This window comes from Thamnophis sirtalis, unplaced genomic scaffold (assembly GCF_051295495.1).
Source record: "Thamnophis sirtalis isolate CommonGarterSnake01/CBP01778 unplaced genomic scaffold, rThaSir2_p1.2 scaffold_1, whole genome shotgun sequence".
Taxonomy (NCBI): domain Eukaryota; kingdom Metazoa; phylum Chordata; class Lepidosauria; order Squamata; family Natricidae; genus Thamnophis; species Thamnophis sirtalis.
Window position 1 is genome coordinate 82,277,448 of NW_028261381.1, and position 22,472 is coordinate 82,299,919.

Sequence of the window (22,472 nt, forward strand, 5' to 3'; positions counted from 1 at the left end):
ACGCCCTTGCTATAGGCCAAAACATCTCAGAAGATGAGTGCAAATCCCTTGACTTTATTGCTAAGACAGCACCCTTGTTGTGTCCATGTAGCCACCAGGCTTTCATTTTAACATAAAGACAGGTTTACCCTGACTAAGAATGCAGGTCTACAAGCTGCATTGCAATAGAACAGATTGTTATGTGAACTTAAGTCTTTTTCACTGGAAATCTATTAGAAAAGCTGGATGGTTATCATTTGGAGATGATGTAGGTAACTTGAATCAAACTGGGAATAGGACTTGATAACCTCGGAAATACATTTCAACTATATTGATTGTGTTTCTTTTTTTGAAATATGAAATATGGGAAGTCAATATTCACCAATTGAAGGAGACTTAAGTATCACTTGTGTGCAGATGTTGACAGTTTTATAAAGAGAAGGAAGAAAGAGCTTATTTTACATAGCTGTTTTCTTCCAAGTAAACATACTGCCAGTAGACAGGGAAATTGGAGAATGTGAACAGTGATTTCTTAGTAATTGTAAAGGGAATAGCATAATACTGGTTACACTTTGTGTCTTTGAGACCTATTATGTTTTTTTAGTCTTAAATTATGAACAGGTTACTTAAAATGAAGCCAACTTATTACCATGTTTTTCAGAGTAAAAGACACAGCTTTTTCCCCTCCAAAAAAGGGGTGAAAATCTTATACACAGAATACAGCATTTTTGGCCTCCCAAAATCCTGCCCCTTCACCAAATGGCTGTGCATAGCCTTTAGGAGGCTTCCAGAGTACTGCTGAAGGCTGGGAAGAGCAGAAATGAGTGAAAAATGGGCCATTTTTTGCCTTCCCCCAATCCCCAGGAACACTCTATAAACCTCCTAAAGGCTATGCATGACCTTTTTTTTTTTTTTTTTTTACAAAAATCGGGCCCGTTTTCACAAAAAAATGGGCCTTTTTGCTCATTTTGGGGGGCTCCATCCTCCAGGAACATTCTACAAGCCTCCTAAAGGTTATTCATGCACTTTCTTTGACAACAAATGGACCCATTATTGCAAAAATGGGCCATTTTTGAGAGGTCTGCAGAGTGCAAAAACTTTTTTTTAAAAAAATTGCCTCTTCAAAATCTTGGTGCTTCTTATACTCTGGTGCGTTCTTATACTCCAAAAAATACAGTAGCTTGTTTCCTTTTATAAATTGCTTGAGAGAAATATTTATATATATGCTAGCCCTCCAAAAGATCCCCATCTCTATCTTTCAGTATTACATATCACAGAAGAATATGACTTCGAACATTCCTGGCAGTGGTGTCCTCCAAATTTATAATTTTTGAGAGACATGAGAGGCATTTTTGAGAGGCATTGTTTCAGTTGTCATACTGAATTGAGAACCCATAGAACTTCTGGCTTCAGATTGGCATTGAAATATACGACAAAATATGTATGTATTCCTGAAGCAGGAAACCGATTCAAATTCCGGATGCCTATTGCATGATGGCTATGAACAGAATGGCTGATGATTCATGTCAGCTTTTGCTTATTGTCCCCAAGGGTCTGAATAAAGCAAGTACTTAACATGAGACATAACAGAAAACAGGGCACGTGGGATCATTTTAATTTGCTGGCTTATAAAACCTTAATAGCTTCAGCATATAGTAGCAGCTAGCTAATTGCTGATTTTTCTAAGTTGGGCTGTTTCTTGGATGAGGAATTGCCAGGCAATTCCAGTCTGTTGATCAGACTGGAAAATGGGGGTGAGAAACACAATTATTTTGGGAGAAAGCAGCCGTAAACAACTTCTGTAACTGCAAAAAAAAAAAAAAAAAAAAACTGAACACCTGGACAAAGCCAAATTAAGGAGAATACCTAAGGAAGGGCTTCATGAGTCTAAAGGTTTGGAAGAAAATACCTCTGGTCCTGTTAAACAACTTAGATTAGATCCCGCAACATTATCCTGGGACACGTATATTTGTCTTCATTTGCCAAATAAAAAAGTTGATGTTCCCTAGAATTCAAAAGGACAAGATCTGTCCGAAGGAGGCTTATTCCCATTGCAGTCCTTGTTTTGTAATATTTTGCAATTTGGTGATTTAGGTTTCTTGTGTTTTGTTTTTGAATAACTGCTATCACTCTTTTCTTTTTTTTTAAATGGGAAAAATTATAGTTGTTCTTTTAAATGAAACACAAAATATATTTACCGCTAAATTTCTTGTTTTAATATGCGAGGATTTCTTTTTATATACTTTTTCAGCTATTAAACTATTCATTTATAAATTTGGAACTCATTAATGTGTTTTATCCTTCACTTTTTGAGGGCAAACGTTTTATATCAAATTAGGTTTCAGTTTGCATTAAGTGCTTGATAATCTGGTATGCTGCAAGAACAATGGGTACTTTAAGAAAAATGGTATAAATTTGATATTGTAAATGATTTCTGCCAATATTGTAGCAAAGAACATGTTGAATTTATTATGTTGGCAGTAATGCTGCATGTGGAAATTTGTACCTGAAAAGCTAACATTGCCAGTCTATCAGCTGTTCTGTAGTATGACAAGAATCTCAATACAAAGTGTTGAATTATGTTTGGCTGGGAAATAAGAACTGAGAAAAAGAGTAAGAAGCAGTAGATTCAAGTGAGTGAATTTAGCTATTTTGGAAAAGACTCCACTGTGTCAAAAGAAAATTATGAGGACAAGAACATAGAGCAATTGGTATCAAACTTAATTAGGACAGCAGTGCTATTAATTATGTATTATCCTCATAGGTATCTGAAAGCCCTCAATTAAATGTATGTCAAACTTGTCTGTTTCAAAAGGTTATCCTACTATATATTTTATGAATATTTCTTAATATTAGATCTCAGAAGGTAGCAGTATCTAACCAACATAATCAGGGAATTAAAACTAAGCATCTTCATAAACATCTATGGGGCTGGGACAAATGACATATTTTGCAACTTACTGTAAAATGATGCATTGTATATCATTTATAATATGAAGCCACTGGTAAAATTATGTAAAGGATACCCAAGTGGCTGCTTATAATTGGTGTGTTTTGTAAATACAGATGACTGAGTTGAGAGAACCACTGGAAACAGTGTATTATACAAACACAACTGCAGAATGATAGGGTTGCTGTATATGGGAGAAGGCCCTTCATGAATGGATAATCTGGTGTTCTTCAAATATTTCAGATTACAATTCCTAACATAATCTCAATTGTTAATGGCAGAAATTTGGAGTTCAAAATCTCTTGAACCACCAGATTTTATAACTAGCTTTATGGTATTTCAGCCCTATATTATTTAAGGAAAGGTTGGGAAGCTGATCTCTAAGTGTTTGTCAGAAATAAATTAAATAGTTAAATGAAACTTCAGCCACAAATTCTGTAAATCTCTGACTCCAAATAACTCACATATTTCTCTTAAAGAGGCAAAGCTAAAATAATTCAGGGCAGTGGAGAGTTCGTATTTTTCTGTTACCTAGTATTCAAACACAAAAAATCTTCTATCAAAGTATGACTGTCATCTATAAGAGGGAAGGATTAGTATATAAGTAATTAGTAACTGATTAGTATATAACGGGCCTCATGAGAGTTTAAAGTCCTCATACTAGCAAAATCTCCTTGTGTTACTTAAGTGTCCACCTTCAGCAGCTGATCCTAATTTTCATAAAAATCTCATGCATCTTTTCCAAGACATCCAACTAACCAAATTTGACTTTTTGTAAGAACGTTTAGGCACGTTCCCCAGTTAAGTTTATTTCAATGTGTGAGAGAAATATGAAATGGATCATATCCTATAGTAATGTAGTCATATAGTAATTATTTAATTTCTTTCTTTCCTTTTTTTCATTTTTTCCCTTTTTCTTATGTATTAATTCTTAGAAATTAATTCAGCAGATATGTATATAATGAAGGATTCAGTGGTATTCAACATACAATACTGAACTCATTAGTTCTCTCTAGTGAAATCCATTTTTATCAGTAAGTGAAATACCAAATAATGGCAAATCCAGTTGCCCCTCAAGATCACACAAAACCATTAATAACTAATTCTCTTCATATACAATTTAGATCAGAGATCCCAACCCCAAAGCCCACTACTGGGCTGTGGACTGCTCAGAACTGGGCTGCGGAAGAGGCAGGCAAGCAGACATACATAGATCCACTTTGGCCTGAAGTGGGCAGGTGAGCAGGCAGCTTGCACAAATGGAGCTGCGCATGTGCTCGCCTGCCACTCTCACAGAACCATCCCCCTCTCCCCACTGCCAGTCCGCAAAACCGGAAAGGTTGGAGACCGCTGATTTAGACAACTTCTCTGTAATTTCCACACTACATCTGTATCAAATTATCCATGTCACCAAAACAATATAAAACTAGCTTTTGTTATGTTTCATAGAGTCCTTGGTGCTGAGCTTGGTTGTTTTCTTGCAGACATTTCATTATCTATCTAGGTAAGATCATCAGTGCTAGAAGAGGGTGGGGGTTTGTTCTCTGTATACATTGGCTTGCCCTTCAGTGTTGCTGGGGATGCTGTTTTCTTCTTGGCAGTTCCTTGATTAGGCTGATGTTTACTGCTTCACTGTCTGATTTGGTAGTTACTTGATTGGGGTATTGTTTACTGCTTGATTGTGGGTTTGGTACTAATCTTGATGTTAATCTCTGCTTATCTAGATGTTGATTGCTGGTGAAGAGGTCTTTTTGATCTTGTTTCCTTTTTTGTCTCTTTTGAATAGTATGTTTATCTCTTATGTACTTCTTGATGGCTGATTTGTCTGAGTGCCAGATTTCTAGGAATTCATTTTTGGATTTAGCTTTATGTTTTATAAAACAAGTTTTCCAAGAATCAAAAAGGTCATCTTATTTTTATGTATAAAAGTATAAAATGCTCACTTTACAACTGGACTTTTAATTTTTCTTCAATGAAATAAGCATAGAAAACTTCTTTGTGTAGAGTGTTGATACAGCAATGTTTTCCCAAGAATGTGAACTTGATTTTATTATTAAAGGTACCAACCTATAAACTGGGAGATCGTGTCCTCTAGTCCCACTTTGGGCATGAAAGTAGCTGACTGATCTAGGCCAGTCCCTTATTCTCAGCCCTAAGAAATGGGCAGTGGCAGACCACTTCCAAAATCTTGCCAAGAAAGTGGCAGAGATTTTGCAGGCATTTCACAAAGAGCCAAGATTGATTCAAAGGTAAGCATGCTACACAAACACACACAAATGAATAATGTTTGCAGCACGACATCACTGTAGTTGTGTCATTTTGCTGCAACCTTCATTTGCTGTGGATGTCTGTACGTGTCCCCAGATATACAGTGCTTAATTTCCATTTACAATTTTCTCATAATTTATTTATTTATTTATTACTTATATACCACTTTATAGGGCTTTCAGCCCGCTCTAAGTGGTTTACAATTTTTTTAGCAAATTGAGTCAGCAACTTGCCCCCCCAAGTCCGGGTCCTCATTTCACCCACCTCGGAAGGATGGAAGGCTGAGTCGCCCTTGAGCCGGTGAGATTTGAACCGCTGAACTGCAGATCACAGTCAGCTAAAGTGGCCTGCAGTACTGCACCCTAACCACTGTGCCACCTCGGCTCTCTTCCAGTTCTTTACCTCTCTCTTTGTTTCATCTTATCCCACAAGGTTATCCATTCAGTGATTCAAGAATGGGAATAGCTTCACAAAGCCCTTATGATTACAGTCTTTCTGATTGTACCTAATTGCAGCACAAAGAAGCTGTGCCAATGTTCTCCCATTCTTCTTCTTCTTAGTCCCATTTATGTTGCTTTCATCTGGTCTTCGGAGTGAGTCAGTTGCTTATATACTGACCCCACCCCATTATGGCACCGCCCAAGGACCACATAAACTCCGTTTGGCTTTGTCCCTCATTCCTTCGAAAAGAAGTTGTGGGTGGCAAACAGAGTTTAGGATAGTGGACAGCACGGACAACAAATACATGCCAACATAGTTGTCTGTTGGCTCAAGGATGGATGGAGACGACTTCAACTCAGCAGTGAGGAAAATACACAGCACTAAAACCTCTCCCCTCCAATACACAACCATACTATAACCTCACGTGCATCGTTGCCGGATTTAGTTAAATGCATGAAACACCGTCCGCTTAAAAATGTATTTTGCCGAAGCAGACACCCGCCGATTAACCGAAGCGCCCTAAAAGACAGCAGACTTCCTTTAGTTTCAATGCAGATATTGCAAACTCTGGATTTTGCAAATCTATTCCTGACGATTTCCCCTTCTTTAAAAACAAAACAAAACAAAACAAAAAAAACTGTTCCGCGCAGCAAAACTATCGAGCATCTTCAAGACGACCAGATAATCATCCATTGTGCGAGAATTGTGACGCGTGACTCCGGGCCAGAAGAATTTTTCTGCGGCTTCAAATTATTTTTTTTTCCTGTTAAGGGCAATTGAAAAAATAAAAATAAAATTCCTGTGTCGCGCGCGCTCCCGAGTGCTTGAGCGCGCGACGTTTCCAACCCATCTCGGCCGCTCCCTTCTCTCCCGCTTCCAGCTTTCTTCCCTCCCAAAGCTTTCCCGCTCAAGGTGGCCTCAGCTCCGCCGCTAAGCGCGGCGCCCGCAAGGCAGCAAGAGCGCGCGCGTTGCCTTGGCGAACCTTTCCTGAGCCACGCAGACGGCCGGAGCGAGGCGGGGCTGGGAGGGGAGAGAGAGAGAGAGAGAGAAAGAGAGAGAGAGCAGCGGGCGCGGCGATTGGCTGGCGAAGGGCGGCGGGTGAGAAGAGGGGCCGGCCTAAGCTGGTCCGGTGCAGTGGCCTTTCCTGGCCGCTACTGGGGCAACGGCGTCTCTTCGGCCCCCGGGAGGACGCGCGGGCTCGGATAGGCGGAGGCTCGGCTAAAGAAAGGGAACCAGAGCAAAGAAGCGGGCTGAGGAGTAGCCGCCGCCGCCACCGCGTCTCTCTTCTCTCTCTCTCTCTCTCTCTCTCTCTCCCCGCTTCTCCTTGTCCCCCTTTCTCCTCCTCTTTGCTTCCCCACCGCTCCCTCTTTCCGAGCAAGTTGTCTCCCAGCCCCATTGCAGCTCGAAGGGACAGCGGCCGGGAGGGTCCCTGCTCCCTCCCTGCCTCTGCCTAACCTTCCCCGAGGAGATGCCGCCGCCGCCGTCGCGGCTGCTGCTGTAGGGTGGCTTGGCTAACTCCTCCCCATGTTCTTGCCGCCGGCTTCGGTGGCTCTGCTTCGCAGGCCGGGTAGAGGATGCTGTCCTGCTCGGTGCGGGGCCGCGACCAGGGCATCGCCGGCCGTTTCCTTTCCTGCCATTCCGGCCCCCGGGGTTCTCCGTGCCGCAGTTGTTAGCTCCTTCGCCGAGCGATGACTTCAAAGCATCAGGCGGACTGGATCCCTTACAGGTACTTCCCAAGGCGCCAGATTGGGCTATTACACCCCCCCCTCCTCCCTGGGCGCGGTTTCCAAAGAGGCCGGGAAGGGTGCTTGTAGGCAAAAGTGTCGTCTTAAATAAGTTTTGTATTTAATAATCTTTATTGTCTGTGCACAACATATGTACAATGAGATTAGCTGAGCTTCCTCAGTGCAAACCCGGTCCTCCCCAACATAATACAACTCACAGTGAAGGAAAAAATAATGCTGGGGTGGGGGGATACACGACTCTAATTAAACGAAGCTGTAAGAAAAGTGCTTTTGACATTCTTTTAAAGGATTAAATAAACGTACCTCTGGCAGGTAAGGAATAGAGAGCAACCAGGCTGAGGGATAAACTAAGAAACAAGCCCTGCAGGGAAGGAGTTTTCATGAATGAAAGTGGAGAATAAATAGAAGTACTGTAGTTTGTTTCATTTGGGAGGAGATGTGGCCATTGCATTTGTGAAACTGCATCCTTTAAAACACCAACAATAACACGGAGAGGTCCGGAACTATTTTTAATCTCTATTGTACATCACAGTCCCTTGGAAGGGCTGAAAAATCTTTGTGTTTTGAACTGACATGCGCAGCCAGTTCCTATTATTGCTTTTGTGTGGTTGCTACAGGGTGATTCTTTTGTGATGTGTTCTAGATTTATTTCAATGGGTCAGATCGTGATGGGCTATTCTGTCCCAGTTTCAGATAGTAATAGGAGTGAATATGTATCAAGGCCAGTGTGCTATATCATACTGCTCCATTATTATTTGCATCCATTCTATTTTTCATACTTCTTCCCCTCATTTATCTGCAAAAGTTTATGACATTTAAGATAATTTCCAAGGTCATTGCAATACTCAGGACACCTGTGAAATCTCCTTTAATTTAAATGTTACCTGCTACCCTCAGAAACAGAGGACTTTTGTGGGTCAAGATTGATGGTAATTCAAGATCCTTCCTTGGTTGACAACTGCCTTGTATCTGACATTCAGTTCTGTTTTTCACTGCTTTCTCTGAAACTAATTTACAAATTTAAATTCTTTCTGTATAGGAGATTGATGAACCCAAGATAATTTGTCACAGGCGGTAAATGCATAGATCCCTTGTCATAAGCAGATCCTATATAAAAATGCACATAGCTTTCATGCAGTTACTTACAAAAAATTATATATGTGTAAAGTATTCCAAACAAAACTTGTGGTATAGAATCAAATTTCAGTTCAGGGGTAAGATTGACATCTATTCTTCCTTGGAACTTATCTGAGGAATCTTGTTTTCTATGCTGAATCCCCCTCCCCCCTCTGTGAATTACCTTTAGGTTAAGGAGATCAGAAACTGCTGATCATAGGATACCTCACTTCTTCCTCCCTCTTCACTGAATTGTTTTGCTTGGACTCCTACCTTCCTATATAATATTGGTAGTCAAATACTTCTACCACCATTCTTTCTGTCTTTGTGACGAGCAGGAATTGCCATGGCAGCATTAGCTGCTGTTGTCGGTAATTGGTTCCTTGGTTGCTATAAGCTACCAAAGCCTCGGCTAGTTCTCTTTCTGAGAAAGCATATATGCATGCCTCAGAAATAAGTGAAGAACAGTGCTTGACACAGGGCTAAATCCCCTTGCTTATCATGCCTCCTGATCAGGCAGGAAAAAAAACCCTAATGTTGCATAAACTAGTTTGAGTGGAAACTCAAAATTGCTGTAACAAAAAAGTTGACAAGAAAAAGTGGATTTCTCGTCATACCAGAAATTATGTAAATGTTTGGAGCATATAAAACATTCAAAACTTGATAGACATGAAATTAACTTAAGCAACATTACCTGTCCCAACTTTGCATCCATAATGCTAACTATAGTATGACCACTATCCATGCTTGTTGATGAGAACCAATTGGGGGTATTGCCCCCCCAAAAAAACTGGTGCTTTCTACAACTTGCTGAATGAGCGTGATCAACATCTGGTTTGCAGGCTTTCTGCACTTTTCCGCCAGGTTTTACGGCCTTTGGAAAACAACTAGATTATACTGTTGAATTTCTAAGTCAAAGGAAAACACTGAATTTTATTTCCTCTAATATATGTTTGATGGAACTTGTGCTTTTTAAAAAAAAATCACATTTGTCAACAAATTATATCTGTTCTAGACATAAAATAACATTTTTCTTCTGACAGTATCTGTTGTTAATATTGCTATAATATTTCCCTATATTTTCTTTTATGGAGACAGTTTTTTTTTTAAATGTAGCTACTTGAGTAATAACTGTTCATTAGGCACAAACTAAAACTAGCCCAAGTGCATTTTGGAAAATTGGTCCAAAATGCAACTATTAAATTATCATTAGTGTTAGCTGCCAGCCTTCATGCAGGAAGAATTTCACAATTATCAGCCTGTTCAGATTTGTGCCAAGTTTCTGCTTTTTCTTTTTAAAGCCTAACTCAGTGTTAGATGATTATTTGATGGAATGTTATTCAATGACTGTGTTCACATTAACCAGGTCAGTTAAAAATGGAGTAGATCTGGTTCATTTTAACTTGCAGTTGTTTGTGGTTGTTGCAGTTTTATGCTTTCTTATTAGGTGTGCTGCTGTTCTGATTAATTTTTAATATTCTTTCTTATTGTGAAAACATATTTGAATTAAAGAAAATATGAGCTAAATAAGCAATGGTTGAAAGTAAATATATTTTAAATTAGATTTGTCTGGTGGATGAATAGTGCATTGTTAATTTTTTATTACTGTTAATGGCTCCTTTGTAGAAGTACCTAAAGATGTAATTTTTACTTGTAACTGATTTTTCTTGCTCTGAGGTATATGTAACATTTTTAAAGGGTGAATCACAATTATTAACACTTGTTTTTCCTCATAAAGCATTTAAAACAGCACATAGTTGCTTGCACAGAGAATGCATAATTTTTTTCAAATTTTATGTGTATGGTTATAGCCCTTCTAGTCAATGTTTTTATCTCCCACAGAGAAAGAATGCACTCTGTATGCAAAGTGAGATCTCAGCATGGAGTGAAAATAAACTATATACAATATTTTGTAAGCAAAGATTGTAGCATGCTGTATTTTTAAAAGAGAGAGGCAATTTCAGTTCTAAAACAGAAGGCTGAGGACATGGTCAGATGGCAAACGATGCAACAGCATTTCTGAAACCAATAAGTTATTAACTGATTGAGTTGAATAGAATATCAGTTAGAACCTCTGTATTCTAACAACATTTTGAATTGTCTGGAAAAAGGCTTTTGCGTAAATATCTGTGTTACCTGATGGTTTAACAGTAGCTACCCTATAAGAAAACTGTACTAAGAATACAGTAGTAGCACTAAAAATATTTTCCAGTAAATGTAGATCAGTTAGAAAACAAAAGATTTTGAGGCCCTAGAAAGAGTACAAAGGAGTGCAAGAAAGATAATAAAGAGCGTGGAGGCTAAACTGTTGGATGAACAGTTGAGAGAACTAGGTGTGTTAGACTCTAGCCTAATGAAGGGAAGGACTAGGGAGTGACATAAGTAGTTTTACAGCATTTGAGGGGCTGCCATAGAGAAGAGAGAGTCAACTTATTCTCCAAAGCACCTGAGGGCAGGATCTTTAAAGAGAGATCTAACCTAGAACTAAGGGGAAATTTCCTGACAGTGAAAACAATCAGTGGAACAGCTTGCCTCCAGAGGTGGGTCCATCACTGGAGGTTTTCAAGAAGAGACTGGACAACCACTTGTCTAGAATGGTATGTGATCTCCTGCTTAGCAGGAGGTTGGATTAGAAGACCTCCAAGATCCCTTCCAATCTAGTTATTCGATGTTCTATGAACTCAAACGTATGTTGATCCTGAAGATTTGCAGAAAGATAGTAGCAAGAGATAAATCACTGCCTATGCTATCACTTTAGCAGCCACAATTTTATAGAGGGGTTTAGAATATGAATAAAGAAGGTAATACATGTTTATCATTTCCCTTCAAAGTATCCTTTTTCTGTTCCCTATTTTGTGTGCTTGAAAATCCTAATGCGTTTTTTTTAAAATATCTAAAATTGTTGTCAAGCACAAAGAATCAGGACCACTGTGCTGTCCTGCTCACTCACATATAACAATGGTTTAGCGGGTTTAATATTCCCCAGCAATTCCCTTCACCAAAACCCCAGAACTGTTCCAATTAAGTCTAGACGAAGGCAGATCGATGCTAGTCCACAGAGCAATGGCCAGTGAGTACAGAAAGCACTTGAAAGTTTCCCAAACAAGACAAACGAATAAGGCAAAATTAAATCCACAAAATAAGAGGGTTCACAAGGCACAATCCAAGTCAAGGCACAGTGTCAATCCAAAGCAAGACAGGGGTCACAAGAACCAGGAAAAACACATCTAGGAAATGAATACATTCTTCCTAGCTTCATCTCCATCTGTCTTCTGTGTCTTCTGTGCTAAATAGCCAGTTTGCGATGCAGCCCATAAAGTGGGGTGAGTTTGCCTCCTCTCAAGTAATCAGGTTGACCTTAGCTGCCAGGTTGATCAGGTTGACCTCTGCCCAGTGTGTTCTTGGATAAGATGCAGAAGGCAGTTCCTCTTCCTCATCATGCTTTCCTCATCTGAAGCCTCAGAGTTGTCCTGTGCTTCAGCCAAATCCCTCTCAGATGGTTGCTCGGAGCCATTGCCCAACTCCCCTCTTGACATGCCTGGGGCTGGTTCATACTCCTCTGAACTGACATCTGGAGACATATCTGGGGAAGTGTCCAGGGAGGGGGGGAGTCATCGCAACCACACTTTAAGTAACAACTGATTTATTGTTCTTGCTTATACACAAAAATCTAGTCAATTAATGGTCAGCACTAAATTGGCACTAGATAAGAGTTAACTGAATTCAAGAGGGGCTGGACTTGGATTGCTCGTGGGAATGTAATAATTCCAGGATGATTCCTCTCTTGACTCCACCACCACACTCTCCTTCTCCTTCTACAATTGTTTGCAGATGGAACATTAGGCATAAATAAATATGGGAAGGGCCGTCTCCTAGAAATGTAAGCTCTATGTATGTGCTGGGCATTAAGAAAATTATCCACCAATCTTTAATAAGATGAACACCCTTTATAGATGCAGATGGTAGTACATAAAATAGCATACACACATTATATATATTATTCAAGCCTTACTGAGAAGTGGAAGAAAGTGAGACAAAATATATGCATCTGTTATTCATTGTTTAAATTGCTCATTATAGCTCTGCTAATTTTACAGAAAGTACATGTCATGAAGTGGGAGAAGACATCTAATACAGCATTTAAGCATATTTGAAATGATAATAGGTATTCTTGCAGATAATCATCTATAGAACAACATTTTTTTAGTTATCCTATAAGTTGAAATATTTGCAATTACATATTTCTCTTGTGACTATCCTACTTATATTTTATATAACTGTCCATGTTGTAGGCTGGCCAGATAATTGGGCTTTTTGTAGCAATAAAACATCAATATATACCAAAAATAGGATGAAATAAACAATGGTGTAAAATCTTTAAGGAACAAGAACAGTATGTTACACAGAAAATTTAAAATTTGGTGGATTAAAAGTGCACAGAGCCAGAAAAATAGAAGTGCTTTGCTAGAAAGAATGCAATGTTTGTAGGGCAGACAGAGCTGGGTAGAGCAGAAGCGCTACCCTTTCCCAGCGTCTATTAACTGTATTTCTGCACTCTCTGAAATGAGTCTTTGTTTGTATCGATTCAGTTAAACGACCATTCTCCTGTTCATTTATGCAGTCATAATGAGCCTGACTCCAATGGATTCATGAATATGTCCAGGTAGATTTCTGGGCAAAAATATGGAAGTGGTTTGCTACTGCCTTATTCCAGATTCTCTCTGCCCAGCCTAACCATCAGTCCATGGTCTCTCATCTAACTATTAACCAGTCCCATTCTACTTCACTTTTAGAGATGATTCCATTGTTACAGCTTGAATGCCTCTTGCCAGAAGTGTTACACTAGCTGTGCTATATATCAGTTTAAATTTCCATTAATTATCATTTAGATAAGCATCTCTTACGTCTAAGAAAAATGTAATTATTATTAAATAAATTCTGATGAAAAAAAGGAAATTTTTTTATCCTGACATAATAAGGTAGCATTTTTATTGTGCTAATTGTAAATAAAAAAGGTTTTATCATGTCAAAATTTCCTCGTGCTTTACTGAATGCATAGGATTTTTTTAATATTACAAATTAGTAATTAGTAATATAAGAACAGATGACTAAAGAAAACCTGAATGTAGCATGCTGAAATCCATTCCTGAATTAATCTCTAGTTGACATTTTTCTTTGCCACATATTAATGGGGAAAAGTCTCAACTGATTTATGTTCAGTGGATGGTTGGATTTGTTTGGACATGCAAAAGAAAAAGAAAAAAGAAATAAAAGCACTTATAAATATGCACAAATCTTCCAAGTGAATTTTAGCATTGATACCAGAACTAAAAATTGTGAAATTTACATTGACCATATGGAAAACATATCCATTAAATTTTATTCCTAACATCCCTACGCTGCAGGTTGATCTCCCATGAACTCATTTTCATTCCATGCCTGATCCTGGGCCTCACTCTCTTCGCAACTGCAGTAGTAGCTTAGCTTTTTTTGTGAATGTGATTTTTTAAAAAAATATTAAGGGAATTACCGTATTTTATTGTGCTAGGAATGATGTAGTGTAGTGATTTAAGTCTGAGTTCTCTGCTTATTTTCTTAAAATGTATTATGGCGCATGGATTTTTTTAAAAAAAGTTCACATATAACCTTAGTATCTGGCTTGTGAGCAGCAAGCATGTATTCTGCTCATCTAATCTGGTCCCAGAGCATCCATATCTACTTCTTTGGTAGTACCTTTTCCTCATAGGAAGAGAGTGAGATGATTTCCTGTTCTTCTACAAACCCTTTTCCTCTTGGGTATCTTTAAAATATGACCCAGAAAATCATCCAACCACTTAGAATGGAGGTTTTAAAATAACTTTTAATATAATAAACTAATTAATAAAGTTAATTAGCATCAACATATCTGACTATAGAATTAATGGAATAACTTCCAACTTAATAATCATAATTATACTAATTAGAGAAAGAAGAAAAAGTCAGTGTGCAGATGGGCAGAGGTTGGCCACAGAAAGAAACAGCAAGTCCGTTTTCACAGTTAGACATATCCTTATCTAATTCTAAATTCCTCTCTAAAGACTGAATTTACTCTGAAGGAAGCTGTCCTGTTGATGATGTCATGCACCATCAACTTAAAAATGTAGAGATACTTTTTCAAACTGAGTGATACAGATTCATAATGATATAGGTACTTCCCCCAAGGACGTTTACCCTGTCATGATCCTTCTGTAAATCCTCTACCAGTCTTTATTTTCATTCTATAACTTATTGCTACAGAAACAGGGCCCTTTCTTTCTTCCCAAATGAAGAAAACTGAGAAATATAAGTATTTATGTATAAGGTGTATTCTGTTTTATCCTCAGACGTTCAAGATCGCATACATCAGCAGCCAGTATTTTCCACACAATGATCCTATGAGATTGTTTGGGCTAAGTGCTCTTCTGAACTGCAGCCATTAACTGCTTGTTCCTCCTGTAAATTAGCAAGAAATGTTGTTATTTTTTAACTATTTAATCTATTTAATTGTGTCTGTCTCTTGGTAACTTTATAGGCAAGTGCTCTCCATGCTACGCTGTCCAGCACAACTTCTTTTAATTATTGTATGTTCAACTTTTTATCAGATTTGATGTTATCAAGCCAGTGTGTGTTCTTTGCTTGTCCCTTCTTTTCCCCACTAATCTTTTCTTGCACCGTTGCCTTTTCCAATGACTTTGCATACATAACATGGCCAAAGTAAATCAGATGTATTCTTACGATTTTAGCTTCTAGTTATGTGTCTGGTTTTTATGATTTAACATCTCTTTCTGATTATTCTAGCTTTATAATGTATGTGCAGTAATTTAAACTAGCACCACAGTTCAAAGGTATCAATTCTTCTTCGTCAGTCATTCTTGTTGTCCAACTCACACCCAAAATCATGTTGAGTTATTGCCATCAAGTATTCTGATGAGATTTTTTACAGAGTAATTCACCATTGCTTTCCCTAATCCTTCCCATTTATATATGATTGGTACCTGCATATGGTTGATGAATCATATTGTACCATATGGCTGGATTATCTAGAAAAGAGGTTGGTTTGAAAAGTCCTTTTCCAGATTTCAAATCCATCTCCCTTTTGGCTATAGAACAAGTAAGAATTCTGCCTGACTAAGGTTAACATGGCTTGAATAGGTGGGTTCCCCTGCTGCTTTTTCCCTTTCACCCATTCCAGGAAAGAAAATTGCCTTTCTTTCTTTTGAGATTCTTCTAGTCCAGTGATGGTGAACCTATGGCACACGTGCCACAGGTGGCACGTGGAGCCATTTGTTAGGGCACGCGAGGCGCTGCCCTGTCAGCTGAGTTCACCCTTTTTTAAAGCCATTTTTTGCCCTCCCCAGGCTCCAGAGGGGAAAAGAGCCCCCCTGCTCCTCCAGAGGCCCTCCAGAGGCTTCATGAGCTTCCATGAAGCCTCTGGAGCGCAAAAAACTGGCCCTACGGGCAAACCGGAAGTTCGGGAACGGACTTCCAGTTTGCTCAGAGAGTTGTTTTGACTGCTCCAGAGGCTTCAGGGAAGCCTCCTGAAGGTCCCCGAAGCCTCCAGAGGGCGTCCTGGGGAGGGGGGGCGGGGAGGCTGTTTTCATCCTCCCCAGGCTCCTTATAAAGCCTCTGGAGCCAGGGGAGGGCGAAAAAAGCATGCATAAATGGGGGGGGGGCGCCTGTAGTGCGTGAATGCATGCTGGGGGTGGGTGTCGCACATTGCATTATGGGTGCAGCATAACCGCACATGACCCCCATGCGCTCCCCCCGCTTATGGCACGCGAGCCAAAAAAGGTTCGCCATCGCTGTTCTAGTCCCTTGGACTAGAAGGAGGAACTTGGCAGAACTGTAGTCAATTTTACCCTGTTAAAAAACAATAACACCCAAATGGCCAACTTTTCTGTTCTGTGCCAGTAAGTATAAGTACAGGAGGCTAGACTTAGATCAATGGTCTTGACAGTGACTATAAATCTTAACCACTGTGCAGGAAGGCTTGAGTTCAGAAAAAACAAACAACTTTACTTCAGAATCTGAAATTTTATGTGGACACATCTAAGATCCAGTCACCAGAGCAGAATGTAACCTTGTATTAATCCAGATGTCAGCCAAGGAACCAGAAATGGCACACACTCAGGAAGCCAGGTCCAAGGTTGGAAAGTTGTCTGCTTGCATAAGTTAGACTGTCAAGCCTTTCTTTCACAGTACTGAATCAGCCCATGCCTACTGTCCTGAGTCATAACTCTTTCCTTGGAGGAACTTTGCTGAAACTCTCTATTATACTCAGTTCATCAAATCTTGTGCAAACATTCAGGACCTTTTCCTGCTCAGTCTCTGAAACTGTAGACTCTGCCTATTTATGGTTTGGCTGTTGATTATGTGATTGCTCCAGAAGCGTAGCTTCATCATGTAGAACAGAGGTAGCCAATCTTGGCAAATTTAAGATATGTGGGGAATTCTGGAAGTTGAAGTCCATACATCTTAAAGTTGCCAAGATTGAGAATCTGCTGTAGAAGATCTTTCTCATTCTGACTTATTAGCAAATATCTGAGGGGGCTGCTGGCCACTGAGTTGTGAAGTTTTTCTCCTCCAGTTCAGAATCTGATTTATCAGATGGGGTCATCCTAATTTCATCTACTGGATCTGTCTCTTTAATAGCCATTTTACATTTTCCTACTCAGTTGGTCTAGAGGAAGAAATTTGGCAATTTTTTTTTGCCGGTGTTGTACAATTAAAAGAAGTCAGGCCACATTTCACCATTCTTATGCTAAATCTGTTAAAGGAAACAAACAAACAAAATGTCCCGCATTCCACTGTTCCATGATTGAATCATGAAAACAAAAATAAAATGGTAAAATGATGTCAGACACAATAGCAGCTCAGTACAAAACAGCCATTAAAGGCAGACAGTTGGGGTGGGGGGGGATGAGGGAGCATGCCAGGCAAAGCATAAAGCATAGCCAGCCAATTAAAAAAACAATATTTGTGTAAGACAGTATGAGTGACTGGATCAGCCTTGCTTGTCCCACTGGAGGAAGAAATACACTACATTTGAAGTAGAACAAAAAAACTCAGGGGGAGGGGGCTTCCTCAGAAGTTTGGGGTGAGCTAATGGTAATACAATATATTCCTGCCATCTTTAAATAATAGGGGGATCATTCTTGAACCAAGGCAAACAGGAAGCACGAATCAACCCTAAGAGACAGTGACTGGCCAAAGGTTACCTAGTGACCTTTAATTGCTGAGAATGGATTTGACGGAGGGTACTTCCTGTCATATCCTAACATCTTAACCACTACTTAACATTTCTTCCCCAAGGAAAAATGAAAGTCTCAGAAACCCAGTAAGCCAGACTCACCAAGGACCAGAACAAGGAGATCATTTTTTGGGGAGCTGAAAAAGAAAGTGGCATCTCTTCCTTTGTTATGAAAGCTGGCTGAGACTCAGGTTTAGAGAGTTGGTACATTAAAAAGTGCTAGGTTATGGGAAGAATGGTTAAATTGTATGCACCCTACCTGGAAGGAACACTCTATTTTCTAGGATCTCTTCTAGAGAGTTAACTGATGGAGACTAATGCCTAGTATGGCTGGAACTGCTGGGAGGAAGACACTACCTTGAGGAAGAGCCTATATCAAGACAACGGTCAGATTAAAAAATAATAATTTCAGAGTTGAAATGCAACTACAGAAATGTAACCAGAGAAAATGTCTCAGACAATCACCCTCCTTAATTCAAGGTTCAAGGTTCATTTTATTTATATGCCGCCCTATTCCCGGCAGGACTCAGGGCGGCGCACAAACCCAAAGGAGGGGAAGGGAAACACAAGAACTACAACAAAAAGTACAGGGAGTTTAAAACAACCAACAGCCACACGATTCGAGAGGGGAAGGGAACTCATCGACCCCAGGCCTGCCAACACAGCCAGGTTTTAACGGCTTTTCGGAAGGCCTGGAGAGAGGTGAGGGTCCGAATCTCTGCGGGGACCTCGTTCCAAAAGGCCGGAGCCGCCACAGAGAAGGCCCTCCCCCGGGTAGTAGCCAGATGACATTGGCTAGTAGACGGAACCCGGAGGAGGCCTAATCTGTGTGATCTAATGGGTCTTTGGGAGGTAATTGGCAGCAGGCGGTCTCTCAAGTACCCAGGTCCAATACCATGAAGGGCTTTATAAGTGACGACTAGCACCTTGAAGTATATCCGGAGACCAATTGGTAACCAGTGCAGCTCGCGGAGGATAGGTGTAACGTGGGTGTACCGAGGTGCACCAACAATCGCTCGCGCGGCTGCATTTTGGATGAGCTGGAGTCTCCGAATGCTCTCCAAGGGCTGCCCCATGTAGAGTGCATTGCAGTAGTCCAGTCTTGAGGTCACGAGGGTATGAGTGACTGTTGCGAGTGCCTCCCAGTTCAGGTAGGGACGCAATTGGTGCACCAGGCGAACCTGGGCAAATGCCCCCCCTGGTCACAGCTGATAAATGATGTTCTAAGGTCAGCTGTGGGTCCAAGAGGACTCCCAAATTGCGAACCCTGTCTGAGGGGCATAAAATTTCACCCCCCAGCCTGAGTGATGGAATATTAGCCAAATTTTTGGGAGGGAAACACAACAGCCACTCGGTCTTGTCTGGATTGAGCGCAAGCTTGTTAACCCCCATCCAGACCCCGACAGCCTCCAGGCACTGGCACATCACGTCAACCACTTTACTGAGTTGGCACGGGGCGGACAGATACAAAGACCTAGTTTTCATGAATAAAGGGAAGGAGGGAGAAGCATAATCAGACTATATTGATTTATTGATTGTGTGCCATAAAATCATTTTTGACTCTTAGCAACCACATCAATAGATTTTCTTCACGTGATCTATCTCTAACTTGGTCTTCTGACAGTGCACTGATTGTCATTGTAACTGCTTGCTGCTGATCATCCTGTTCTCTTATCTTCCATTTTCCCCAGCATTTCATCCTTTACCAGAAAACTAGGTCTTCGGATAGTGTGTCTGAAGTAGGATAATCTCAGCCTGATCATTTGTGCCTTCAGTAAGAAGTCTGGATTGATTTTTCCAGGGATCCATTAGTTTGTTTTTTTGGCTTTCTACGGTATTATTCTCAAGAGTGTTCTCCAACACTAAAGTTCAAAGGCATCAATACTCATTCTGTCCTGCTTCTTCAAAGCCCAGTTTTTGTTTCCATAGAATGTCACAGAGAATACTATGGCATGCACGATTCCGATAATTGTATAGACATATCATGGCATCTGAATATCTTTTCCTAGACCTTTTGTCACAAGGACCTTCTAAAAGAGTGGTATTGGCCTGCGTGGCTTAGGTTTCCTAATGTGATCTATTTTGAAGGGCTGTCATCAGATCAATGCTAAAGGAATATCTTTGATTTGGCCTGCCTGCATCTTATCCCCTGTCTACTTTTGCCTTTCATGCCGAATACAAACTTCTGGAGTTTCCCTCTGAAATTGAGCTGGTTAATTATCCTTACTTGTTTGTTGGACTGCTATCCTCTTGGATTGGCTTTCACCTAATTACTTTCAGCCTAGAGTTGCCAACCTTTCTTGATCCATTTGTGATCTTTCCTGAAGGCACAGGTACCCAAAGAAAACCTAGGGCAAAATCCTGTAATAATTAACAAGTTTATTAGTGAAAACTATGTCATATTTTGTAATTAAAATTTCGCTAGCATATCATTTTGGTTTATTCTGTATAGCATCCCGAAATCTATTTGAAAAAGGAAAAATTATATTTTAAAATAATAATGAATAAAATAATAAAATCAGCCCAAATACCCGAGATCTTTGAACCAGGTTCATGGAACTTGTATGCCAGTATTTCACGTTGATTCATATAGTGCTTGAATAACAGTATGGCTTTAAAAAAAAAGACATTCACAGTGGGTGGTTCTCTTGATTCGGATGAGAATGAATAGCTGAAGATTCAAGTTGCTCTTTGTAGAGATGGAACCTTAGGGGGAAGAATAGCCTAATTTGATATGTTTGAGTATGTCCTGCCATTATGACGGACCTTTCATGGCAAACGCCAGCATTTTATTCACAGAGAACTCTGGGAATATATAGTGATGTGTAGTCATTTGTAAAGCACAAACAAGGAATTAAGCTTTGTATTTCTGCTACAAACAGCAGGAAATTTTACTTTGGCTACATAAACAATACCATTTGGGGAAATTCACATGTTTAGAAATAGCTACTCATAGCTCTAGGAATACATGGCTATAACTTGTAGTATTATAAATAATCTCTAGATGTCTTCTCTTCAGTCTATTAAAAATGCAGGTAACATTGTTATTTCAGTAAATGTGATCAAATATCCTTCTTGCCCTGTCAAGTTCCTGCTTGGTGTTTAGGCATGATTTCTGAAGGAATAAAAGAGTTAAGACATGATTAGGCAGATAGTCTGTTTACATACTGTGAAGGATGAGATTTCTCTATCTCTGCATTATAGATTAATATTACTTAGAAGTCTTTCATTTTCTCTATTACCTCTTGGCAGTTTTCAGCAGTAGGCTTAGAAATATGACCCAGAATCTGATCATAACACGTTTGTGCAGCAGTAAATATTATTCAAATCAATGTTATTAATATCAGTGGAAATAAGTTTAGCAACTGAAGATTGGATATTTTCTCTTCACTAAATGTAACAGAAATAAATCAGGCTTTTATATTCCTTGATGAAATAAAGCAATATTGTGTAGAAATCAGATGCTTAATGCTTCTGTCCTATATATGAAAGTACACTTCACTTAATGCAACAATGTTTACTGTTAAGTAGACATATAACATTGTACTATAAATTTCCATTGTTTTCCTAAAGTCCTATTGGTTTCTCCAGACCGTGAACATTAAAGACTTTAGACATTTATGTTGAACTATTATTGTCACGAAAACTTTCAACATAGTTGATGTTGGGAAGCCACTGAACAATGAATTCATTATTAATTATTTTAATGAATGCGTGCTTTGCAATCACTACCACCCTTAGTACAGTTTTCATAAACACCGTTGGAACATGGAAATTATCATCTGGGGTTCTTGAGTTATTTTAAGTCCTTTATTATTAATTTGTTTGGTAACACTGTTTGCTGTAATTGCTTGAAACATAATCAAATTTGTTGTTATGTATGTATGTATGTATGTATGTATGTATGTATATGTATATATGCCCTGCTATTGTTGCATAATGTGTTTTTGTTGTAGATTGAGTGGGACTGTCAAAACAGAATATCTGAATCATATTGGGGGAATCTAATACAAACTTCCTTCTGTAGTTCATTAAAAAAAAAATCTTGGTTAATAAACTGTTCTTTAGTCATTTCATTGAATTTGCAAAGGCATAACATGCCTAGTGCTAGTTTCTTAGAAAAAGTATAAATCTATATTTATAAAAATACTACTTTTTCTCTGCAGTGTTTGGCAGAGGCATCAGCCTGATCAATTTCATTGTCAGATGTAATTCAAGCTGCAGTCCATCTTCCTCCTGATGCTTGACTCTTCTCGGGAAAAATAGTCTCAGCAGCACCTGTGAATTTCTGTATAAACGAAGCTCCTAGTATGAAAAGAGCCATGGTTGAGCAGTAGTTAGAATGCAGTATTGCAGATTAATTCTGCTGCAAGCCGACTGCCACAGTTTGGCAGTTTGAGTCTCACCGGCTCAAGGTTAACTCATCCTTTCATCCTTCCGAAGTCGGTAAAATGTGGACCCAGATTGTTGGGGACAATATGCTGACTCTATAAAACCGCTTAGAGAGGGCTGTAGTGTAAAGCACTATGAAGCAGTATATAAGTGCTAGTGCTATTGTTATCACAGTTAATTGAAGTGAACTGGTACAGAATGCCCCCAAGTTATGTCTTGTTACCCTTCCCAATTAGGCAGCCTGCATAAAGTATTATAACATGGCTTCCAAGGAAAGCATGTTGAAGAAAGGAGTGACAGCTCAAAGTGGAAG

The 22,472-nt window shown here is 39.5% G+C and overlaps 1 protein-coding gene across 4 annotated transcripts in view; it reads left to right on the forward strand.

Annotated features, from left to right (window-relative positions):
* TUB (TUB bipartite transcription factor) overlaps window positions 1-22,472 on the forward strand; it is a 127,665-nt gene that overhangs the window by 57,901 nt on the left and 47,292 nt on the right. The window contains exon 1 of one of the 4 annotated variants that reach the window (XM_014064453.2): window positions 6,860-7,364. The exons of the other annotated variants lie outside the window; for them this stretch is intronic. Coding sequence (XP_013919928.1) covers window positions 7,327-7,364 — 38 coding nt within the window. The 5' untranslated portion in view covers window positions 6,860-7,326. Of the gene's footprint in view, window positions 1-6,859; window positions 7,365-22,472 lie in introns of those variants that run through there. 4 annotated transcript variants of the gene reach the window in all.